The sequence below is a fragment of the Sarcophilus harrisii genome, chromosome 5, assembly GCF_902635505.1.
Source record: "Sarcophilus harrisii chromosome 5, mSarHar1.11, whole genome shotgun sequence".
NCBI lineage: Eukaryota > Metazoa > Chordata > Mammalia > Dasyuromorphia > Dasyuridae > Sarcophilus > Sarcophilus harrisii.
Window position 1 is genome coordinate 62429679 of NC_045430.1, and position 16062 is coordinate 62445740.

General features: G+C 41.2%; 1 protein-coding gene across 1 annotated transcript in view; it reads right to left on the bottom strand.

The window, feature by feature from the left end:
• Positions 1 to 3754: 3754 nt before the first annotated feature.
• The window catches only part of LOC100925979 (voltage-dependent calcium channel subunit alpha-2/delta-4), a 77953-nt gene continuing 65645 nt past the window's right edge, over positions 3755 to 16062 (bottom strand). Inside the window, exons 23-26 of the mRNA XM_031939619.1 lie at positions 14275 to 14368; positions 12459 to 12554; positions 9432 to 9559; positions 3755 to 4402 (exon numbers count right to left, since the gene is read on the bottom strand). Of these exons, the coding sequence (XP_031795479.1) occupies positions 4314 to 4402; positions 9432 to 9559; positions 12459 to 12554; positions 14275 to 14368 (407 nt within the window). The 3' untranslated portion in view covers positions 3755 to 4313. The remainder of the gene's footprint in view (positions 4403 to 9431; positions 9560 to 12458; positions 12555 to 14274; positions 14369 to 16062) is intronic.

Below are 16062 nucleotides of genomic sequence, written 5' to 3' on the forward strand. Positions count from 1 at the left end.
CAGATGTTGATTTAGGGACTGACAAAAATAGAGCTGGAAGGCCTAGAAAGTGCTCTGAATACTGAAATTTAATTGAATTTACCCTGGCAGTTAAGATCTGATAGATCCATAGGACATTCATTTACTTAGAATGTTTCTTTCCTATAATAAGTTTGAGTTACTTTTAAGACAGGTCCAAATGTCCTTTAGGAAGGGATGCCTCAGGTTAGATTTTATTCTTCCTAGGGGGAGCCTGCAGACAAAAAATGGATGCCATCTGAACCCAGAGGACCAGGGGAAAACCAGCAAGAAAAGGTGATTGTGGGACATATAAACATCTATCATTTTAGAGATTTACATTAGGGGCAGGCTTGCTATCTTCTGGGTTCAACAAGATGGAAGGAATTAGACTATAAGATGATGGAGGAAGATGAGCCCTTCTCAATCGGTAGATTATCTTGTTACCTGATTAAATAGTGCCTTTGGCTTAAGGGACTGGGATTGGCCTCCAACTGTTTATGTCTGGGCTGCCTTTGCTGTCTCATGTCTTGCCCTTTTAAGTTTGTTTGTTTCTAGTTCCAGAAGAGCAACTTTCATATGAAAGCCCAGACTGGGGAAAATGAGCAAGGGACTACTTTGCCAATGCCCTCTTCCTAGAGGATTCTTCATGAACTGAGTAACCAGAACAATGATTTATGGGACAAGATTTTAATTCAACCCAGAGTTGAATTTCAGCGGTCCCATTTTTTAAAGCTAGGTTAGCTCCGAGTTCTTTGCTTTCCCTGCTCCTATTGTTTAGTAACAACTCTGGATGGCATCTTGCTCTGAGCTCTGCTGAAGAAGTAAAACTATTACTTCCCAGACATCCCACAAATCTACGGAAGTTGTACACATAGTGAGCAGACCAGGCAGAAAGACAACCTCAGACTTGGCAGAGGATTGCTGCATGGGAGTATGAGGAGCAAGAATCAGGGGCCAAATGTGGATAATTCCCAAGGTGTGTACAGCTCATTTGCCTGTGGAGAATGACTCACATTTCTGTAGCACTTTCAAATTCCCAATTTCCTGACCCCAATTTCCTGATTTTCTTCTCATAACAACCCTGTAAAGGAGGTAATGTGAATATTACGACCTAGTGATGGAAGGCCACCTCAGAGGCTATTATCTCATTTCACAGATAAGGAAACTGAGGTATAGAAAGATTAAGGGCATTGCCCAAGCTCACAAAGCTAAGTAAGTGTCAAAGTTGAGACTCAAACTTGGGTCTTAGGTGACAAGACCAGTGTTCTTTCTTTTGAATGACACTGTCAGATGCCACAGTGTAGGATGCATGTGATAACACAATGTATCTGTCATTGTCTGGGGACTGGGCCATTCTGTGGAACTAAAGATCAGGGGAACTAGTGCCTTGAGAGGTCGCTTGGTCAAATCTTCCCACCCTTCTCAGCTTTTTACAGCTGAGGAGACCGGGACTTGGAGAAAGGGAAGAGAGAGATTGAAAATAGATGTGCCTGAGCCCAGAAATTCCACCCAAAGCATGCCCCACTGTCCTTGACCTTGGAGCCCCCTCCCACCCCACACAAATCTGCTGTCCCTCCCATCCCTGAAATACCCGATAAACGAACAAAGCCAAAGGAACTAAGAAGGCTGAGATGGACTGGAAGATAGAATTTAAGAAGCAGGGGAAAAATAAGTTGAAAGAGCCCAGCAGATGATCCTTCTCCTGTCACATCCAGGAACCCTAGATCAAGAGCAATTGTCTGCAGTGAGTCAGACCAGAGGGACCAGGGACGCTGTTTCCATGGCAACCTCCTGTGGCTCCCCTTCAGTTCTGCGTTATAAAGCATCACCAAATACTTGAAGAGCACAGGAGCCTGACCCTGGAGGACTGCCTCCTCTACACCCTTTCCTCCTCAGACACCTCAGAAGACAAAGGGCAGTTAGGGCAGCTTCTAGGGCAACTGGTGCCTTGGAGGTCCAATTCTGTCCTGGGATCCAGGTGAGCTCAGTGTGTGATGGCTTAGGGGAAGGACAGGTAGGGGCAGTATCGAGACACTGAATCAACCTTCCAATCTTCTGCAGTGCTGTGCCATCCCATCCTTTATGTCTCAGGATAGACAGCAGCCCAAGAGTGTGACTCATGAGAAGAAGTGCTTCTAGGGCTTCTGGCATCTCATTTTTAGGCTCAGATGATTTCATCTTTCTCCATTCCCTTAACTCACAACTCTGTATGTGCTCAGGACTATGGAAATGACTCTCAGGTCTCCTTCAGACTGAATCCCTCCAGCTTGGCCAGTATCCACCCTACAGGCTGGCTGATCCTTCTCCTCTTCTGACCTATCCCCCCACAGATATCTCTGCTCTATGAAGGTGAACCAACTTCACTGTAAGGCACAAATTATTGGAAAGTCTCTATTTCCACTCTCCTCAACCAATGTGTCTGCAAGGTTCTGGAGTTGAGAGCACTCTGTGAAATCAGAAAAGGTGAGGCTGCTGGGATAACCTTGGCATATCACTTCTGCAGTTAGTAAAGAATAGTAGAGAGAGAACCACAAATGCTGGAGGGTTGTAGGGGGTAATTTTACTTCCTTTCCCAGGATTTATGCCACAGATCAGCTACAACCTTCAGGTAGCAAGACCCTCATCTCCCCATTGAGCTCTGCTAAGGCCTAAAGTATTTCCTCAGAAATTTGTTTTAATGTGAAACAGCAGGTGGAACAGGTGGAAGGAACTAGAATGTAAAACGATAGAGGAAGATGAGGAGCCCTTTGCATCCCTAACTAAAGACTGGTAGATTATCCAGCTACCTGATTAAATAGTGCCTTCAGTTTACGGGGCTGGGATTGGCCTCCAACTGTTTATGTCTGGGATGCCTTTGCTGTCTCACGTATTGCCCTTTTTAGTTTGTTTCTAGTTCCAGAAGAGCAACTCTTCCTTACAGAGGAACTGCCACCTCAAACAGTTTAGAAATAAGGCAGGGAAGCTATTAGTTAATGGGTATGGAATAGACAGGGCAGTAGGCTGGGACTCAGGACACAGGATTTTCAAGTACTGATTCTATTACCAACCAACCGTGTAATTGTGGCCATTACTTGGCCCTCATGGGCTTTGGTTTCCTTCTCCTGAGAAACAAGAGGGCTGGGTTGAATAATGTGGCAGAACCCTGACTGCAAGATTCTCTGGTTCTGGAAACAGTTAATCACCTCTATTCAGACCTTGATGGAAGCAGCTCAGGGACTTGAACCCACAAGCCCTGGGAATAGCAAGACCCAGACTACCATCATTACTCCAAGCCTAGCCTTTCAGTCAACTCTCATAGAGACGAGACCCTGCAGTTTGGCAGGGGCTAAGGCCCCAGCAACCGAAGACGCAGAAATGACAGTATTTACCACCCAAATCCTTGACACTGCCAAATAGTTTGACACAGATGTGGTTTTTATCAATGGAAATAACATCACAGCAAGTGCTTTGCCATTGAACCCTAAGGACCTTGGAGCCTTTCCTTTTGACTTACGGCTACAACCTTTTCCATGTGCTGACTTTTCCTTCCCTCTCTCTTTTCCCCCAACTTAGAATGTGAGTTCCTTGAGACAAGGGACTATCTTGTTTTTATTTTTTTAATACTTAGCAGAAAAATCCAACATTGCTGTTGTTCGGTTGTGTTCAACTCTTTGTGACCCCGTTTGGGGTTCTCTCGGCAAGAGTACTGGAGTGGTTTGCCATTTCCTTCTCTGGCTCATTTTACAGATGAGGAAACTGAGGCAGATAGGGTGAAGTGACTTGCTTAAGGGTCACACAGCTAGTAAGTATCTGAGGCTGAATTTGGACTCCAGAAGTTGAGTCTGACTTTGGGCCCAGCACTCTATCCATTGTAGCTTCATCTAACTGCGCCACAATAGAAAATGTTAAGTGCTTAATAAATGCTTTTTTATTTATTTATTTTCCCCCTGTCTCAAAGAGCCTTTCATTAGATAACTAAAAAAGGAGGAAGAAAAATGATTTGCAGCCAGGTTGTCAGGCAAGGAGTTGGGAATCGAGTCCCAGTATCCTGGTTTTTAATACCATGCTCTAACAGAATTCTGCAGAGATCTCCATAGTATTCTCCTGACCCAAGTCTAAGACTGGATGGAGCAGGAGATTAGGAGAAGAATTTTCAGGAAATACCATCAAGTACCATATGGAAATTTCAGTCCCTTGCATTAAGGAGCCTGGTGACTTTTCTCACATTAGAAACCGCAGTCAGAAAATAGACCCAGTGGACTTTTTCCAGCTCCCTTGTATACCAAGCCTCTCTCCCCTTCTCCCTCACTTTGTTGAGCTTAGCTCTTGCCCTTCTAGACCTCATGAAGGCAGCTCCTACCTGCAGCAATGGCTGTTTTCTTGTCCACAGTCACAGCCACAGCTGTGCTCACTGTCACGGATCCTGGGGAAAGACAAAACCAATTCTTGGTCAAGATCTCAGCAACTGAGATCGAGGAAAAAGGGTTAAGAGAGTTTTTGCTACTTTCCCCCATTCCCTTTTGTGTTTCGGTGATGAATATAAATCTAAAACCCTTATTGGGACAATATGGGGTGGTTTGGGGAACACTTGAGTTTTCATTTTTAGTTTTCTTGCCAGTAAGTGTTAAGTGTCTTAGGCCAAATTTAAATTCAGGTCCTCCTGACTCCAGGCTGGGACTCTCCTCCTAGCTACACCTGAGCATCGAGGTTTTAAAGTTTAAAGCATTCACATCCTCCTTGATCATCCCTGCCCCACTGTAGTTCAATAGAGCAACATCTTGGGTTTCTTGATGGCATCCTTTCTCTGCATAGGACCTGGCTGATTGCTGGCTCCATTCCAGGAACTGGTGAATTGCCCTTTAAAATCAAGTACAAGTGTTATGTAATGCTGTCCTAACTGTAGGAAGAAATCAGATCTGATCTCTCTTGACAGGTTCATGTCTTAACAGCCCTAAAGAAAGTTATCCAGAATTCTACACTGGTGATTCCTTAATGAATGTTTATTAGTGAAAATAATGGCCATGACTACCAAACCTGACTTGAAGCTTGATGCCATAGCTCTCTGCTAGCCTAGTAGAAAGGAATAGGGACTTTTTGTGTTTTTCTCCCTAATATTTGTTTATCATTAAGCTGTGAGTTGCTAAGGAAGCAGAAATTAAGGCATAACTTTGAGCTCTCTATTGCCACAGAAAACACAGAAAATTGTTATGTGTGTATTGGCCTTGTCTTCATCAGGCATCACAGAGCAATTCATAATCTCACTGTCAAATCTCAATATGATGAACTCCAACATTCTTTTGTTGTATGGAAATTTTGTTGCATCAATTTTTGCCTGAAACAAACAGGTCCAAATTATCTATTGTTATAGGCTTAATATGATTTTTATGATGTGGCCCATGGGAAGTTTGGAGCACTATTTTACTACATTTGTAGTATAGCTCGACCACTGTCCATTGTACCACCTTATGAGGAGGCAAGACAGTCTTGTTGATAGAAGGTGGGATCAGCAAGTCCAGGGTTCAAATTCTGCCCTTGGCATTTACTAGCTGTGTATGACAAATAAGTCAAGTCATTTAACCTCTCTGAGATTCCAATTTCTTCATCTATAAAGTGAGAATAATGATAGCTGTAGAATTTACTTTATAGGATGTAGGGCTCAAAAAAGCATATGAAGCTTTCTGAAAGCTTTAACGTGGCATAAACATGTCAAATTGTGCTTCAATATTACTATATTATAATGAGTTAGAGATTGCTTTGTAATCTAAAACACTGATTCTAGGAGCTCCCTCTGCCCAGGACGCTGGTATTGATGGAAAGCTCATTCCATAGTAATTGCAAAGGTCAGCTTCCCCAAAGTGATGCTTTTGAAATCTGGTGGCATTTGCCTGGAGTTCTGTAGACTGCTCTACACAACAAACTACATGTGGGACATTGCCATTTAGGAAATGCTAAGAGAAAAGGATAAGAAATTCCCAGAAAAATGCTATCTAAAAATCTTAGGGGGCCTAGGTCCTTTTTCTAGGACCCATCATTTTTCAGGTACCAAAGGTATAAGTGACCATTGAAACATTGATGTATTTGATGCTGCTCCAGGGCTAACGCTTTCTGGGTGAAAGGGACAAGTAGTGAGGTAGAGGGAGACTGAAAATCTGCTGGTGTCCTCAAGACCCTTCCAGGGCACGGGCCATTTGTCCTTCTATGGCTATTTGCATCGACAGCAAAAGATAGGGTAGATGCAATGAGGGTAGAATCCCTTTTCCCCACCTCCAAAGCAAAGAGCAATGGTTTATGTTTCTTACATCCCTGGGGCCATGTCCCCTGGAGAAGTTTTTCTTTTGAGTGTGGACATCTTTCCCCCTTCTGGATTTCAATTCAACTCAATAACCATTTGGGTATCTGGATAAGTGTATACCAGTTTTGATATGGAAGAGGATCTAAAGGCTATCTAGTCAAGTTCTCTCATTTTACAGATAGAGAAACTGAGGCTTGAAAAGTAACTTGCCCAGGATTACAAAGGTAACAAATGATGAGTCAGGATCTGTGCCTTGAACCCAGCTCTCTTTCCATTGTCCCAGAGTGATCCTGTGTGTGCCCGAGTAAGTCGAAGTGCAGATCCCTAGGTGAAGAGAGAGCTGATTTCTCCTCCTCAGCTTTGCCATTCCCCATTGGCCCAATTTTTTTGGGTTGTCAGGCTCCCTCTCTTTTCCTTGCTGCTCAATTCCCCACCCACCTGCCCTCCTACCTCAATGCCACAAAAAGCTTCCCAGGCAGTCAGCAGGCAGAGTCCTGGTGACAAGGCGCAGGTGGAGAGCTGGTTTCAGGGACAGCATCTGGGGTGGGGTGGAGGAGTAAGGGGAATTTCTGGGTGACACTAATTTGAATCACCCTTTCCTAATAATGCCTTCACAATGCTATAGGAGGCTGTCCTGGGGGTCAGGAACAGACCCTCTGCTTGTCAGTCACAGAAGTAATATCACCAAGAATACTTGGAGGTCGTTGGGAAAGAGTGCTCAGTTCCTATCCTTAATTTTTTCTCTTTTTTTCCCCCTGAGGCATTTGGGGTTAAGTGACTTGCCCAGGGTCACATAGCCAGGGAGTATTAAGTGTCTGAGGCCAGATTTGAACTCAAGTTCTCCTGACTTTAGGGCTGGTGCTCTGCCCACTGCACCATCTACCTGCTCCCCTATTCTTAATTTTGATGGGTAGAGAGGGGCAAAGGGAAGGAGGATTGAGACTTAGGCACAGAACATCTGGAGGCAGAAGAGATTTGGGATAGACAGAAGCAGGGGGCTCATGTGGGGACCACACTGGTACAAAGTAATTCTAGACCTACTTTTCCTAATCTTTCCAATGCATTTCTTTGATACACAATTCCAACCTCCTCCTTAAGCCAACATTTTTATTTAGAAAACATTTTTTTAAGTGAGATTGAGAAATTTTTTGCTGTCTCAGATTCCTGAGTTAGCCCATCGGACAACCTGGAGCCTCTCTGAGGCTAGGTCTCTTTAATGTGCTGTTTCCCGGAGCATTTTGCATTTGGCTATCCCTTCGTTGACTTGAAAAATAACTTGGTGAAAGTGGTGAGTAGGAGGAAAGACCCTAACTAGGGTGCATCAAGTTTTTGTCTGTTTGTTCCTGACTTTGACAATGAGTGTAAAATTTCTTTTATTCATCCACTGGTATAAAATTGGATGCAAAAGCCTTTTCTTCTTTCAGCTAATTCCATCTCTCTTGCCTCAATCTTACCCTCTGCCCCCCTACCCCCACACTTTAGTCCTGATTCCTAATTGCCTTTTTCTTTACTCCAACAACATCTTGGTCATCTGTGATTAATGGGGAGCTAAGTAGAGAGAAGGAGAAGAAGGAAAAGGAGAAGAAAAAGAAGGAAAAGGAGAAGGAGAAAACAAGAAGGAGGAAGAGGAGAGGAGAAGGAGGAGGAGGAGGAGGAGGAAGAAGAGGAAGAGGAAGAAGAAGAAGAAGAAGAAGAAGAAGAAGAAGAAGAAGAAGAAGAAGAAGAAGAAGAAGAAGAAGAAGAAGAAGAAGAAGAAGAAGAAGAAGAAGAAGAAGAAGAAGAAGAAGAAGAAGAAGAAGAAGAAGAAGAAGAAGAAGAGGAAGAGGAAGAAGAAGAAGAAGAAGAAGAAGAAGAAGAAGAAGAAGAAGAAGAAGAAGAAGAAGAAGAAGAAGAAAGAGGAAGAGAAAAATCTCACATAGGTGAAATATTCTCACTGATGGTAATTTTTTAAGGAGTCCTCAGAAAAAGCTCAGCTCTATTAAGCAGCTGTGTGACCTTAATTCACCTCTATAGATTCAATTTCCTTATGTATAACAGAAAAAGATTAGATTTGATCTTTGAAGTCTCTTTCAGCTTTAACTGTGGGAATCCTTTGATTTTAGTCATTTCCCCAGGTTAAGGGGGGGCACTAGTGGTCTACTGGCTCTCAAAACTGCCCTAACTCCTGACATATAAAGAACCTGCCTTTATGAAGAACCAACTCTGCCTCTGACAATAGGATTTTCTGAGATCCTTATATTCCTTAGGGTAGGTAGTTCATTTACCAATTAGACTAACAGGATCATATTTTCAGGGTTGGTAGAGATCACTGAATTTAACATACTTATTTTCCAAATGAGAAAACTGGGGTTGTCAAACTAGCCTAGGAAACTAGTTTCTGAACTCATTAACTGCAGAGCTGGGACTAAAATCCAAGTGTCCTAACTCACAGTCTCTTTGATCTTTCTACTAAGATCTCTGGCTTTCCAAATGACCTCTTTAGGAATCAGCAGGATGGTGCTGTGGAAAGAATTCTTGATTTGAAGAACTGGCTTCGGATCTTGGCTCTACCCCATATTGACTAAGTAATCTTGGGCAATTAATTTATTCAGCCTCTCTGAGCTTTTTCTTCTATAAAACGAGGAAGTTAGACTAAATGACTTTTAAGTTTTTTTTTTCCATTTCTAAATCTTTGATCCTGTGATCTAGGGGAGCACAATTATCTGTTCTCATTTTATGATAGCTAGTTGGAGCCGTGTTTATATTGCACACCAGGTCTGAAATCAGCAGACTCATTTCTCTGAGTTCAAATCTGGCTTCAAGACACTTCCCAGCTGTGTGACTCTGGGCAAGTCACTTTTAACTTTATTTGCTTCAGTCCTCATCTGTACAATGAGCAGAAGGAAGAAATGGCAAACCACTCCAGTTTCTTTGCCAAGAAAAACTCCAAGAACCAGACATGGTTGAAATGACTAAACAGTAACAGATAATAAAAGATACATGCTACAGAATTGAATAATCTGCACTAACTCACAAAATATCAAAAGGAGAGTTGAGAAGAAGATCCAAGAGTGCTGGATGATTTTCACTCAAGAGTTTAACTTTCTTAAGCTTTGCATTAAGAAAGAAGGAAGAAATCCCTCGGCCACATCTCTAACATCAGTGTTAGGATTTGAGTTACCTGCTTCCCCTCCAAAAGGGACTCTGAAGACAAAGGAATCTTCTGGTTGCTCAGCAGCCTGCCGGTACCAAAGGGGAAAGTGGTCCATGGTGAAGATGCTTGATTTGTCTTCTAGGGTCAGGAATTTCCTGCAATGAAGAGGGACTTAGCATGTTTTCAGAAGTCTATAAGATTCTCCTTAGTTGACATCTATTATGTGCCAGGAACCTTGCTAAATTCTGAGAATGCAAAGAAAGGCAAATTGCTCCCCTATACCCCCCCTCAAAAAAAATTAGTTCTTGCTCTCAGGTTGTTCATTGTCTAATGGGGGAGATAACATGTAAATGATATACAAAATAAATTAAGAATAATCTCAAAGAAAAGAGAAAGATTTCTTGATAAAGGTAAAACTTTTGCTGAGATTTGAAGAAAACAGTTCATTATAACAATCTTTTCATATCTTTTTTTATTTTTATCTTTTTTATTGTCCTATTTTTACCCTTAAATGCCCATAGGATGAATTGACTTAATTGGGTCTCATTGGGGTCTTCTAATGGATTTTTGTTAAGATTTTTAGAGTAAAAATTTTAAATTGGAAAGCTTCACACACATAGACTCTAGAAACAGAAAAGACTTTAGATTCCAGATGCTATCTGAATAAGAATCCCCTCTTCAATATTCCTGATAGTGGTCATCTAGTCTCTAATTAAAGACCTCCAATGATGAAAAATCCACTGTCTCCTGAGCAGACAGTGCTACTTTTAGACAATGATTTCCCTTATACACAGTTGAAATCTTTCTCTTTCAGAATTCTAGTCACTATTTTACCCTTTGAGGCAAAGCAGAACAAACTAATTCCCATTTCAAATAGCAACCCCTCAAATACTTAAAGATGATATCATATTTCCCATTTTCTTTGGGTTGAACAATTGCTAGCTTTTAAAAAACTGTTTCTCACAGGGCATGGTTTCTAATCCTCATATTTCATACAAGAATTAGTCAAAGAAACTTGGGATAGAATTGTCTGATTTTGATAGTACATATTCAATGCTATTAGAGAGGAACACTGAAAATGATAAATTCAAATAGTGATTAATTAAAAAAAAACCTATTCTCTCTTTTTCTCCCATCTGTTTTATCTGACTGTCTCTGCTTATCTCATCAGATACTGTGTTAGCAATATCTCTACCACATTTCCTCTCTATACTAAATGACAGCAAGGAAGGCTGACCTAATAGCCTTGTACAGAGATAGAGGGAGGCTGACATGACATTAAAAAAAAAGTATGAATACTCCATTAGTCTAACATATCTCATATAGATATATAAGAGCTTATAGTTAACTCACATGGTAGAGAGGGCCCAGGTATTTTCAGAAATAGCTTAGTTGAATAGTTAGTTTAAAATTGAGATTTTATTCTTTCTTGTAATAGCAATGGTGGCAAAAAAATTGACAATACCAAGAATTTGTGTACCTCCTTTATTGCATCTATAAATACCAGGCAGTTTTCCAGCCTAGCCTCTGTTGTTCAAGGGGTTTTCAATGCCCTCCCTGGTTGGATTAGAGATAGAAAGAAATCCAGGATAAAGCACTTCACCACTTTAGCTTCTATATCCATAAAATGAAGGGACTGGATTAAATGATGTATAAGATCTCTCCTGTTCTCAAATCCTAGGATCGATGACTATGAGTCAGATGGAAGGAAGGGCTGGAGATAGGGGAAAGAGAGCCTTAGGGTTGGAGCAGTTACCGCCAAAGTAATCAATTTCTTGGGGATTGAGTTTAGGGACTATACTGATTCTTGGTCCAGAGAAACCAGTTATTGACTTTCTGAACTCATTTTCAAAAATGGCACGGTGAGGTGACAGCAGCCCACTCTCAGGAGAATGAGCCAGGAAGTCTCCTTCCATTATTCATCCCCTTTCTTTCCAATTAGGCTACAGGGAGCCCGTCTATTGGTTATCATCTTTCACCAAGATGGAGGGAAGGAGTGAGGTTGTGAGTGTGTTTCTCTAAGGATGCTTATCTAGGATTCATCAGTTCTGCTAAGAGAGAATGAGTTCTGTCTTTGGGGTCATATAGTATAATCTTGGCAATGGAGCTTCAGAGCTAATGGACCCTAATTTAAAAAATCAAACAGGGTGGGCATATTGTTAAGAATTAAGGAAAAGAGTGGCAAATGGACCTAACGGCCCCCTTCCCACTCTTTCCCTATGCTATACAATTCATGGGTCTTTGGTTTCTGATGCAAAGACACCAGGTGGTGCTGTTTTCCACAGCACTCTTACAATTTGGCTTGGACTTTCCCGTTGCCATGACAACAGCATGGCAGGCCACTGGGACAGGAGCATTATTAAATCTTCAAGCCATTTGGAGGACAGTGATTCTTAAGCCCACGACATGTTTCACCGATGAGGAGTTCTGGGATCCTTTAAAGGTTTGCTAGACCAGAGAAAGAACTCTTCAACCTCCAAATATATCTTAGGAGAAAGGGGCTTGAAGGAAAAATTTCCAGAAAGCTCATATCATAGGATTTGGCAGAAATTTCCTCTTCCAGGGCCTGGGAATAGTTCATAATAATGAAGTAGATGACCTTGACCTACATCTTTGGTGGCCATATTTTCTAAGTCAAAAACTGGGACACGTAGTCTAATATTAAAGTCTTTTTTCATTTTTGGTTATTTTGTTTAGAACATCAACAGGACATATGGTTGCTATTTGTCCCTTAAGCACAGCCCTCAGCTTCTTAAAGCATAGCTTGTCACTTTGGAGAAAACACTCTTAGACCCAAAAGGAAAAATCTCTTTACTGTTTCCATAAAGTAGATGATCTTCCTCATTCCTTTCTCTCCTTGTTACTGCCACCTCCCAGCACTGTCTGTGGTATGGTTCTTAGGCTTTCATTCATTCTCCTGGCCATGCTCTTCTCATCCTGATCTGAATCAAATTCTACTTTTCCTTATCACCACTATGTTATTAACCTAGGAACGAAGTCTTGATCTCTTCTGTAGGAAATCTCTTAAGTCTGAGGTTGGTTAATGTAGCTCACCTGTTAGATACTTTTTCAGGGCTCACAAATAAGCTGCTTCTCATGAGGCCGGCTCGAGTGCCCAGGAAGGCCATGTCTACCACATCATCAGATTTGCTGAGGAAGAGACCCAGGGAAGGAAAAAGGTTAACTCTTGAAATTGGGACAAAATCTTTGCTGTTGCTTCCTAGGTTTATGAGAGTGGCCAGAAAAAAATATGGTACAGGCGTAAATGCTTTTCTGGGCTTTTTCTTTTTCCTCTTTGTCCCCAAATGTGACTTCTGGGAAGTCTACTTAGGGAAGATTCATTCCATCAAATTGCTATTGCAAACCACTCACTGAAAGTGCCACTTTAGGCAGGTACTGGTTTCCCCATGAAATTCCTTCCCTTCCTTGTTTATCTGATTTCTAGAGCAGTGACTCTGTATTTCCTTCCGTAGCTTACTCTTCACATACTGCTCGCTTGGCTCCTGGAGATTTGGGACTTGAAGGATAGTGATTAAGAGAATTCATTGAGGAATAACCTATTCCAGGTCTTAAGGGAATGAAAAGACCAAGAGGCAATGACTTTGGGACATATGTAGGAGAAGTTTTGATGGTCTTTGACCAAAATGTAAAAAGGAAAAATTTTAAATTTTTTCTCACATTGCCACAACAATCCCTGTGGGGAAGAAATATGGTGCCAGGTTTGAGAGCCACTATTTCCAGTTTTAATCAACATTTTTTCTTGACTAGAGCCAAATATTGTTTAGATTTTGCCAACCTCTTGCAGGGTCTAAACTGATGCATCCAAGTAAATCAACATCTAAGCTACTGTCTTTAAGAATCTATTACCACTAGAACCCTACATGTTTAGGATGTTTAGGGCTGTTTCAAAGGTGGTATTGCCATAGCATGAAATTGTGAAGACGCTGGTAATTATCTTTCTTGTAAGGCTAATAACATGGCCCAATTCTTACCCTTGGGGACAAAAGGATGCTCCTTAATCAATTCTATGGGGAAGGCTACTCAATGTGAAGAAGCACCATGTATTACCATCTGGCAGTAATGAGGTATATTAAAAGCTACCAGCCTGAAAACTGGGAAAAGTAACACAGAGTGAACCAGGAGGGATTCTCTGCTTCCCTATTTTCTATATTCAGTCATCTATCTGCTTTAATCTCTCTCTCTCTCTCTCTCTCTCTCTCTCTCTCTCTCTCTCTCTCTCTCTCTCTCTCTCACACACACACACACACACACACACACACACCCTGACAACCACTCTCCTTTTTTTTTTCTTGCAAACACCATCGTTAGATCTTATCTTCTGGTCAAAATTGTCAATTTTTTTTCTGAGGAAACTCAGAATGCCAAGGTATGCCAAAGACATAGTCACAACTTATTGAAGAGAAACCCTTCATATTTGTTAGAAAACAGTTCTATAGAATGCTTAGATTTACTTTTCTGGGGTCCTGTGACCCACTGGTTGAGGAGTGACACAGAGAGCCAGCCCTTATCTTTTATCACTTAGAGATAGAATCATCCCAGAGAAGAGTTGGGCATGTGGTCTGTGGGGGGGGGCAATGTACACTTTTTATATTGTTAAAGGATATGAATGATTGTTCCTGAGAACCTTGGCCAGGAAATCCTAGAAAAATGCTCAGCCTGCATTGTGGAGGAAACTTCCACACCCTACCATCCTTATCATTAATCATAATGGGGGCAAACTAGGAAATATGAGTAATTTTCTGAGTAACTAGTTGAGTAGGAGGCCCTGATCTAAGGCATGCTAGGTTGGGAAAGTCTGAAATATCCCCAACTTCTTGCTTGGGTCTTCACATCCCTTCTCAGGACATACTCAGATATGTTAAGGGCCAAAGCTGTCCAGTAGGCTTCCATTGGAGCAGTCACCACAGCATCAAACAGGACCTCTTGCACCAGTTCCTCATCACCTACAGAAAGGAAAATCACTATTTTACAAAGTAAAAGGAGACTCTCTTCTCTGTTCTCATCCACCATCCTGCCCATACTACCCACCCCGCCCACCCTGCCCACCCTGCCCAGTCATAGATACTTTTGCTCTTTCAGAGATTTTTCTTTAATTTAGGAAGACTAGAATGGCTAGGTTAGGCTAGAATAGTCTCAGTTCCACCTTATTAGAATGGAATAAAATAGAATAGAAAATCTTTAGATTATTAAGTCAAACATAGTAATTTTCTCCAGGTAGGTGCAGAACTTTGCCCAATATTATGCAGTAAACCACTAGCAGAAAAGGGACTGAAAACCAGGATTTCTGAGACCCATTCCAATGAACTTTTCATATAGTATATCACAGTGTGTGTGTTGATCAGGATATCCCTAATCAATCAATTTTTCCCCCAGCCCAGTTGATGAAATGACAGATAGAGGAGGTAACAGAGATAGTAAGGAGTTAATGTCTTAAAGGAAGAACAGATAAAATGTTAATCCTTTATGAAATACTTATTTCTTCCTTGATAGAATTAGCACAGCTAGTCACTGACTGGCTGAAAATTGTCCAGGCCCTACATGACTTTTAAAAAGCTAACTTGCCAACCATAGAGAATACAAATTCCTCAAAGCTGCTTTGTGTAGAGTAGATACAGAAAACAGCTTTGAGGAATGGGACCCTTGGCAGTGTAAGGAGAGCTACTTATGGAGAAAGAACCCTCTCATTTTTGCCTTTCCCTTGGTGACATCTTTATCAGAGAGCAACAGGTAAGGAGGGAAGCACTTTGTTACTAGGGTATTTCATGTTTTCTCAATGTTACTATGTTTATTTGTTGGAATGTTCACCATAGGTTTATGTATATGTGCATGTGTGTGTGGTCTTTTGTAATTAGTGAGATAGTAAGCATTTATTAAGTGCCTACTATATGTCAGAAACTTTGCTAAGGATATGAAGAAGGGCAAGAGATGGTTCCTGCCTTCCTAGACTCTAATGGAGAAAAGAGCCAACCAAGTATATACAAACAAGCGACATACTGTATAAATAGAAAATATTTGAGAGAGAAACTATTGTTCTTATTAGACCATCTTGGTAAGTACCTTTGTTCTGAGCCAATTTTGTCTATTGGCTGACTATTATCACTACTGGGGGACTCATGATCTATAGTTTAAGAGTGTTGACTCATAGAATACTTTGAATCTGGGGTAGTAATTAGCCTTCTGAGGACATAATTTACAAAGATGAATAAGAGGTCATGTGGGTCTAAATATGATTTCCTAAAACTATCTTCTTGGGAAGGGAGTCTTCTGTGAAAGGAAGAAATTAGCATGGAATATGGAATTTGCAGCTGCTCAAGAAATTGGGGGAAGGTGCTGCTGCTTTTGAAAGGTGACATAAAGACCTAATGCTTCTTTTGTTTTTCAGCAGATGATTTTGTTTTCTACTTTATTGGGAAAATGGACACCAGACAACATAAGCTCTTTGATCTTCCCTATTCCAAGCAAGTCCCTTTATATCTTCACGGGTTTTCTCCTCCTTTATTGCTCTCTCTAAATAAGGGTTCCTTTTCCTTGCCAATGACGAAGTTTCTTGTCCTTATTTGTACATTTAATCCTAACTCCTCTTATCCCCCTCTTATCTTTTTTTTTTTTTTGAGGTTTGAAAAATTTATTTTAATTA